The 8,904-nt window shown below is 49.0% G+C and overlaps 3 protein-coding genes across 3 annotated transcripts; 1 reads left to right on the top strand and 2 right to left on the bottom strand.

The window, feature by feature from the left end:
- Nucleotides 1-566: 566 nt before the first annotated feature.
- FIESC28_04740 (uncharacterized protein) lies at nucleotides 567-1,661 on the bottom strand (the record flags this gene model as incomplete). Its single annotated transcript, XM_031158887.1, has 1 exon — nucleotides 567-1,661. The coding sequence occupies one exon, from the start codon at nucleotides 1,659-1,661 to the stop codon at nucleotides 567-569; it is 1,095 nt and encodes a 364-aa protein (XP_031017094.1).
- A 3,126-nt stretch (nucleotides 1,662-4,787) lies between these two features.
- On the top strand, nucleotides 4,788-5,705 carry FIESC28_04739 (uncharacterized protein; the record flags this gene model as incomplete). The annotated part of the gene is made up of 2 exons (XM_031158886.1): nucleotides 4,788-5,331; nucleotides 5,383-5,705. The coding sequence occupies 2 exons, from the start codon at nucleotides 4,788-4,790 to the stop codon at nucleotides 5,703-5,705; spliced, it is 867 nt and encodes a 288-aa protein (XP_031017093.1).
- A 917-nt stretch (nucleotides 5,706-6,622) lies between these two features.
- FIESC28_04738 (uncharacterized protein) lies at nucleotides 6,623-8,806 on the bottom strand (the record flags this gene model as incomplete). Its single annotated transcript, XM_031158885.1, has 1 exon — nucleotides 6,623-8,806. The coding sequence occupies one exon, from the start codon at nucleotides 8,804-8,806 to the stop codon at nucleotides 6,623-6,625; it is 2,184 nt and encodes a 727-aa protein (XP_031017092.1).
- Between the last annotated feature and the right edge of the window lie 98 nt (nucleotides 8,807-8,904).

Genomic DNA, 8,904 nt, shown 5'->3' with positions numbered 1-8,904 from the left:
ACAGAATAGACGGCGTCGTTTGATGTGTTGGACATAAGAAGGGTGGGATTCAGCTTTCGCCTAGCCCAAGGCTCCAGTCCCAATCTCGTGCGACGGCACCTGGGTAGATAGTCGGAGAACATGCAGAACGTTGTCCGACGCCTACAATCTGGCGTGGTGGTAAGGTAAGAGCGTACCCAGCCCGGCACTCGAGTGTCGAACGACCATCTTTGAAGGCGATCGCGAGATGGGTGCTGCCGAGACAGGCAGCGCTGTGACTTGAACGGCGTTGTAGAATTCGGGATCAGGCGAATCAAGCGACAGTCAGGGCGGTGCCGGGCAGCGGCAACGGGTGAGCTCCGAGTTGAAATGCTGACAATTGATTGTGGTAGAGCAATCGTGGTTCAGCATAGGTCGGGCTCATGAAAGGAGCAGCGGCGGCGATGGCGATGGCCACATGCGAGGTCGGAGGACATTACGTAGCTCAGGAGCTGCTATGCCTGACCGGGCGCGCATCGACTTCCAGTCGTAGCAACCCTCCATGGCTTGAGGATGCAGTGATGGTGGACTCTGGCGAGACCCCATGCTCAGCCTGTGAGACGCGAGACAATATCGTCGTACACGTCGCTGCGGACCTTATCAAGAAAGTCCCTCGCCACACCATTCTCATCGCGATGCTCCTGGATAGAGTCGACCTTGGCGTCAAGATCCTCAAGATCGTCTCGCAACTCGACCAGCCTCGTATCATATCCTTCCATAACGTCGGTGGTCTGCTTGTCTTGACCTTGAAGGTGCTCGACGTCTGTCTTCAATGCGTCTAGGTTTTGGTGGAAGGCTGCGACCTGTTGACGGATCTGTGCGAGTTCGTCTCGAAGGGTATTGTTCTCTTTCTTCAAGTCGGCCAGCTCATGCTGTATTGTTTGGTCGCGCTCGTTTCGTGCTTTCAGCTCAGCCCATATTTGTGAAATCGCGTCACTGTCTTTCCCTTCGCTATCGACTCGACGGCGTTTTCTCTCGTTGATTGAGGGAGGCGGTGGCGGGGATTCGGTTTCGTTGTAGGATGGGGGCGCGTCTTGTGTTGGTGACAGGAGATCGACGATCTTGGCTCCTGTGCCGTGGTACATGCTTGCAAGGTCATGTTGATCGCGGAAGGGCTTTAGACCACCCCGTTTCACTGCGTCGCTGATGGATACAAATTGTTCATTCGATAGCTTCTTGTCGCCTATATACACTATAAAAACAGTTGCGTCGGCAAGCATGCGAACAGCATCGAGGACTTTGCCGGATTGCGCTTTTGACGGTGCGAGTGGATCCTTTGCAGCGACAGGAGCCAGGATCTGGGCAGTCTGATTGATTTGAAATGCTAGGCGAGTCACTCCTCCTTTAAACTTGTCTTTCGCAGCTTCGGGAACCGTCTTGGGTGTGGTAAACTCGAAGGATGTGATGGAAGAGGGTTGGATAGAGATCGTAATGGCCGAGACACCATCCACACCCTTCAGGTTGATGGGGAAGCGTATTTCGAAGAGCGCGCTGGAGCCGCTCAACCGAGTTCTAAAGATAATACTGTCGACCTTCGGATCAGGCTTCGCAAGATGATGCGTAACACCGTCGCATTCCCACTCAACGACAGCGGGCGCAGTCTCGTCGATGTCAAGACACGGTGAGGGTGTTGAAGAAGACATTCCTATAACAGATCATGAGAAGCAACGATCACAATACGTACCTGCAGAACCTCAACGAACAAACAAATCCAGGCTCGTCAACAGGCAATCAGCTCTTCCCCAGCAAAGCTGCAAGACAGAACCGATCCCTTCTGCAGAACCCGGTCCTTCCAGCAAAGGATGTCAAAGACACTCGTTTGATGGGTAGGAGTCGGCAATTATAACGCCTGCAGAGCCGAGTTGCCGGTTGTTTGCGCGTGAAGTCTGATGTTTTGCCGACCACGACACGAGCAAAGAGCGAAAGCCTCGGACACCAGGCGATCCGCAAAGTCTCCAGCACGCTGCGAAACTAAGCAAATCCCTTCTGCGGAACCCGATCCTTCCAGCAAACGATGTCAACGACACTCGTTTGGTGGGTAGGAGTCGGCAATTATAACGCCCGCAGAGCCGAGTAACCTGCTCTTTGAACTTGTGTGGGTGTCGCAAGAATTGACTTATTGATCTCCAGCACGCTGCGAGATAAACGGGTCGCTTCTTGTGATGCGGCGTTGTGGTGGTGATGGAGCGAATGTGGTGATGATGTGAGGTTTGGAGAGCTGGATTGATCGTGAAGGGGGACGTAAGTGGGTCTGGTCACGTGGGCTACGCGTTCAGGTTGCGGTCGGGAATCAGCAATTCAGATAAGAGAGGGTACCCATTTTCTCTTGAAGAGGGAAGCAAAGCAGTAACTTATATGAAGTATAATCGTTCGATTCAGTGACATGCTTAGATATTATTTTGATTGAACATGATTCTGGTCCTACTGTACTGGTACAATTTCCTGTTGGCGTTCTGCGATTCACCGGAGAGGCTGGTGGTGGCCTGTGCGCGCTCTGCGGAAAGCACGTTAATCCGGCCCCGCACGATTCCATCATCTCTGTTCGAACCCAGCTCGGTGAGTTACCCTGCACAAGATGTCAAGATCTCGGTATTGCGATGAATATTTCATGGAAGGGTATTCTGATTGAGTTGGGGTCTTTTACGTATTAAATTCAATATATTATGCTGTTAATTCGTGGATATAGTGGAGTTTTTCATTTGTTATGCTGCGCTCACCAAACTTGATTGATCGCTGACCAGTTTGTGCTCAAGACTTGGCAGCAATCTAACGCGGACAGTGAAGTCGAAGTATTCTAAGCCCACCACCCACTAAAAACTAAGATGAGTGAGAGCTGGAATGATATAAAAGAGGATATAGCTACATGCTTGTGGTTATTCCTTCTTTTGCATTGTCTTATCGAATGTGGAACTGTAGAGGCTCCCGTTCGTTAAACCGGACGCGAACACTCGCGCTAACACCCGCTTCAAAAACAAGCACGCGTAAAGTGGTTCAAGTACTGAGCCAGCACGAGAAATGCACAGAAATTCTCATATCAAGGATTGAACATTCGTATTCAACGTTTTCACTACAAACCATCATAGCAACAGACAGGCTATCGGGTATCGACAGAACCATTATTCTTAGTGATCAGTGGTCTGTATTGGTTGACTGGTGTACATGGACTGTGACTGGTAGGATTTAGTCCACCGGCACTGCGTAACGCCAATAGAGTAGTCAGGGGAACTTGAGTGCTATGATGGACAAGTTCGGCTGGATGGATGGGATAGTTGCCTTAGTTAGTGACTAAAGTGTTGGCACTGGGGTGCATACGCGATCCATTTGGCTGCATGACCCGAAGCGCTGCTACAGCGACTGCATGGTTTAATCCTATAGCCTATTTGCGAATGTAGTATTCAGTGTTGAACATTCTGCCGAAGCTGGTATTATCATGTTACGCACTCTATGTGGGCGTTCGCTGACTCAGATCCATCATGAGACAGAAAACATGGTGTATTAGAATGGATGACTTGCCCGCTTTGAGCAACCTCTTTAGCATCCTACAATTCACTCCGCAATTGCGAAGTGAGGGACTTTGGAACCAGCCATCTTGAGCCCACAGTTGCGTATCAGACCGGGCGTTCTGTTATGTTTGTTGCCGAGGTCGAAGAGATCGGGAAGGTATACAGACGACTAAGCCAACAATGTTGAACATGACGTCAATTCATATGGCTTGAACAATTACAGATTGTGATTTACGAATGCCAATGCTTTGACCTTCCTAAGAGGTATCATGACCGCCCGGTCTGGCCGTCCCTAGCGTCGTCTAGTGTGCTGTCAGCCTCGAGGTCGGCTGGTACCTGAATGAGTGAAGTCCTACTCAGCCCCAGTGACCCCGCATAAGCCAATCGACGAAGTTGACAGGTTCGCGCGTTGTGTAAGACGGATGGACTAATTGGTTGTGAGACATATTCGAAAGAGTATTGACCTCTCATCTCAACCCAAGCTTCCAAGGAACTCATAAATAAGCGCTGCCGTGAAAGACTTTTAAGCCGACGTGTAGTTTACTAACAGTATGCTCGAATCACACATCCATGCCCCTCTGGCTATTGGAGTGCCCAGAAACATAAACAGTGAGCACTACGGCATACCCAACAGTTGACAGATCTTTTGAAACAGAGAATACTCGCTAACCGCCGCAGTTATCCGAATGCGGAAAAGGTAAGCCATAGTCTATTCATAGCCAAGACTCTTGGTGGAAAGGGAACATGCCGATAAACCGTAAAAGCCGCGTAACGTTGCGAACAAGCCCGGAAAACGGCATGACCAAGTGGATCTGTAGCGAGATTGGCGACAGTGGACCCCTCTGAGGCTTAGCACCCCCAACTTGTTCCAGACCGTGGACCCCTATATTTATTACGATTGAGCCACTGACGCACCATCGTCTCTACGGTGCAGCCAATGGTTTTTCGGACTCGCTTTTCTTTTCTTCTAGAAGGCCTTTGTCGCTTACGACTGACTTGGTGCCGAATCCGAGAAATGTATGGCTTGTTCGTATTTTAATATCGCGGGAAATTTAACGATACGGCCAATGCCATTTGGAATTGTTATTTTATGTACCTAGGTTATGCAACGTGATGCATCGTATAATACTCCTCGACGGCACTTGCCCGGTGTCCGCATAATAAGAATGATGGAACTCCCTGATTAGCACTTTCCTTTGCTGTACCCAATATCCCAGTAACTCACTCTCTTTCCAAATCGTTTCTTTTCTTGTTATTCTCTTCGTCATGGCGATCCAGCGTCATCCTCCCAAGATCCAGCTCTTGGAAAACAATCCTCTCACGAGACTACTTCCTTACGGCTCTCTCATCCTCGTATGCAGTATCATAGGCATAGTCCTACTCGCCAACATCCTCGAACGATGGGTTCTCCTACGTGTACATCGAAGAGTCTACGCAGAACTCCAAGAACGCAAAGATGAACGACGACGACGCTCCTTTGTATACTTCCATGTCGGCACATTTATACTTGCATCTTTATTAGTATCGACGGCGTATCCTATTTTCGCTTTTCTTGTCGGCAATGCGCATTTCCATACACCAGTGAGCAGAGGCGGTACGGTCACCGTGGGTGACTTCTTGTTTGTCGCGGCGGAGGTTTACAGCGCCTATTACCTTTTCGAGATGTGCTTTCGAACCAAGTTTGCGAGTTATATCAGTATTGCCCATCATATCGGTCTGCTTGTTATCACACAGACGGCTATTAGTCTTTTCGCGGAGCCCGAGAAGCACCCTGAAGCAACACTGGAGTTTTATATGTGCATGGTCTGGGGTTAGTATGCCCATCCTTGTATCGCGTCCCATGCTAACATCTCCCAACCAGGTGCTTTCGATGTCATCGTCGAGCTACCCATCTTCATAACCATGATTATCTGGCGAGTCAAGCGCGAAAACTCTGCCTTGCTATCCAAGCTTGCCTTTGGATGTTGCATTTGGGCAGTAACAGCAGCCGGTGTGGAAACAATTGTGACGATATACCTGCTCAATAGTTCTTGGACTCGATGGGCTATCGAGTGGAAGATCGCTACACCGACTGTCTTTGCACTGTGGATTACCACGCAGTTATATGGCGCGACTCGACTCTATGCGATGGGTCGCGCGGAAAGTCGCAAAGGCAAGATTGTGTCTGATAGTCACTCGGTGTGATATGTTTATACGCACTAGATGTTGAGTAAAGCGTTCAGTTATAATTCTAAAAAAATTAATAGATGAATCCAAGTAAAGTTCTCGAACCCCAGGCTCGATGTATTTCAGAAGTCGTTCAAACACTACTGAGTGCTTTCTTATTCCCCAAGGCGCGAATGACGAAAGAAGTAATATCCGCTGTAGCCCTGCTATCCATGAACTCCAAAAAGTGCTCTACCTTCATCCCGTTTTCATCCATGGTCATAAGAAACATGTACTCCCCCCTCAGATCCCACTCGCTGCTATCTCCGTCTTTCAGCTGCTCATGAAAATACGCTTCAGACTTGGCCCAGACAAGGACCTCTCTCAAAGACGGATTTGGCCAAGCATTGATGATCGTAACAGGAAACGTAGACATCACTCCCTTAATGGCGCTGACGCGAGAAATACAGGCGTCTCGATCGAGTGTTGGTAAGCTTGCCGAAGCTGGAGCCATTTCGAGCGTGAAATCATCGCTGAAAAGGGCTGCGTAGGCCTCTGTGTCCAGCGTTGTGTAGACATTCAGGTATACTGTCGCTGTTGATAGTAAAGTTGACGTGGTTGGTGTATGTTCGGCTGAAGACATGACTAACTGATGGACATCGTCCAAAAGAGATTAACATGTGGGCTTGCAAGATTTCTGGGTCATAATTCACGAATGGTCTTACACGCAATATTCATACTTTATCTGTCCTAAGAAAGAACATCGAGACGTTATAGATCTCGGGGACATAATACAAACGTCGGGTGGGCGCGTGTAAGAACCCTGCTGCTGCACTCCTCGGCATTCTCACGGACGAAAATGTCCGAACATTGGCTTGAATGATACTTCCGAACCTGCATTTGCTATCTGCTTGCCACGCAGAAAAAGGCTTGATAAGATGAACTATACATGGAATTCATATGATGATCAATTCAATATCCTCCTTGTCACAAAGCTTCGGTGCCGTAATAGGAGGTTTCGCCCTGCCCTCGCCCTCCTTCCATGGCCTGACACTCTCCGTGAACCCAATTCTCGTCAGATGATAGTTCTTATCCAGAGTACATATCATACAACCTCCAGGATATGGCTCCTCACCACGTGGTCTGACTTCTGATAGCATAACGACTTTGACATCAATGCCCTCACGCACTGGCTCTTGTGTAGCTTGACTCTCATCCAACCAGACAAGATCCGATGTTTCCCCTCCTTCAAGCATCAAGAAAGCACACCTTTCCTTTGGAGGAGCAACGGTGTAGCTGCCAGATAAAAATGATCGAGTATTGTTACTAAAGTCGTAACCACAGTTTGGAAAGACTGTCCCGCGAGCGAGTTTCGCTTTGATCTGGAGGTAGCCACTGGTACAGCGTCCAAAGAAAGTGCCATCTGGCACCGAGGCTTTCCATGCAACGGGCTCTGCTACAACCACATCGTCAGATGTACCAACGAGACTGTAGCTTGTATAATTGATAGCTGAATCTTGACTGGCCCATGACCAAGATGGTGCACGGTACTTGGTAGCCTTCTGACCAGGTCCGCCACGTTTCCAACAGAAACTTTTGACAAGTTCGTCATCGTACTCACCCCAGTGGCCGACCATATAACCCATGGGTTCGATGTCATCGAGTGCCCTAGCTACACCGCCAATAGCTAGTAGCTTGTCCTCGGCATAGGTCAAGGAGCGATACGAGTAATCTCCACCTACTATATGAACATACCAGTTGTAAAGCATCTGTTTCAACTCCTTCTTTTTAGTTCCGTCATCCTTCGCGGATTTGATGCGGTGGGCTATCTTCGGGATGGTAGAGCTGCGACCCATCCAAAGGAGCTTGTCTTCACTTTCCTGGATGCTATGGTAGCACTCCCAGTAAAGTTGATCAGAAGCGTAGTGAATTATGCGAGGCGAGAGGATACGCTCTTGCATTGTCCAGCCTCGGTCTCTTAGTGTGCAATGACACAGAAGATCGCCCATATCTCGAATGTTGGTGATCGACTCATCGAGCCTTGTATCTTGATTGGGGAAAAGGTATAGTGTGCTCTCATCTCCTGCCGAAAGCCTATTGGAGATCCCAATACTCTCTTCTCTATTAAACATGGACGTCGATCTGTCGTTATGCAGTCCCGCCTTGGCGTCTTTGCTAAAATCTGCAGAGATAGTGACGATCGCGTTCTGGTAGATGTTCGCCATCTTGACAGCTTCTTTCGCCCAATCGTCCTTGTCATCCTGAACAATACAGAGACTATCAATCCATATCCATTCGAAGCCAAGATCGCGAGTAACTTTGACAGCATCGCAAAGAGTCTTTGGAAGATCCTCGATAGAGAATACGTCTCGGCGTGAGTTGAGATTCTTAGTTGTTGTCTGCCAAATTGCCTCAAGGCCGCCCCATCTGTAACTTAGAGCAACGTATGGAGTGCACTGCGCTGAGCCTTCGACCAATCTCACATCCTCTGTATCGATGATCTCGACAAGCCTCCCGGCGCGGTCTTGGTCGGGAACTTGCTCTGGAACTCTCATCTCGTAGAGAAGCTTGATGTCCTCGCTAAGTCTCTGGACTTCCGGCATACTGTTTGAGAGCGGTAAGGTGGTACTCGCCAGGCCTCTCGCAAGACTGTGGTCGACAGTATGCGAACAATGTTCGAAGCGATCTTGGCTAAGAAGGCATTCTTTCAGCCACTTCAGGGCCTGGACCGTCGACTCGTCGCTCGAAGTGCTCTCGGGCACCACGCGTACCGTTTCTGCGCCCAACACTCGCGCGGGATCTCCATCAAGTATTCTCATCAACAGCCAAGAGTATCTCTGCCCTTGAGTTGGCGTTGGTGATGACACATCTGATACTACTATAGTAAAGCCCTGTTCGGAATGGACATGGTGATTGTAGAAGACGCGAGCTTGCTGACTGGCAAGATATGTCTCATTCTCTTTAGAATGATTCAGCCTGCTGTGTCCTGAGCAGATTCGTTCAATAGCTTGGTTGCATAGCCGACACGATGATGCAGATGCGTGAAGTTGGAGGATGTTAGTGTGTAAGGCGAAACCCCGGTCAGAAACAAGGTCTTCGATATTAAGCTTGATACAGACGTCGCACAGGCGTGACGCCATGATGGCAGGACAATCGGTGTTGTAGGCCTAGAAGTAGAAAACATTGAAGGAAAAGGGACAGTTAAGTGTGATCACCGATATATAAATTCTCAATGTTT

Source organism: Fusarium coffeatum (assembly GCF_003316985.1).
Source record: "Fusarium coffeatum strain FIESC_28 chromosome Unknown BRIP53273_contig_102, whole genome shotgun sequence".
NCBI lineage: Eukaryota > Fungi > Ascomycota > Sordariomycetes > Hypocreales > Nectriaceae > Fusarium > Fusarium coffeatum.
Note: the sequence above shows the minus strand (reverse complement) of the source record. Positions and strands in the feature narration are given on the sequence as shown.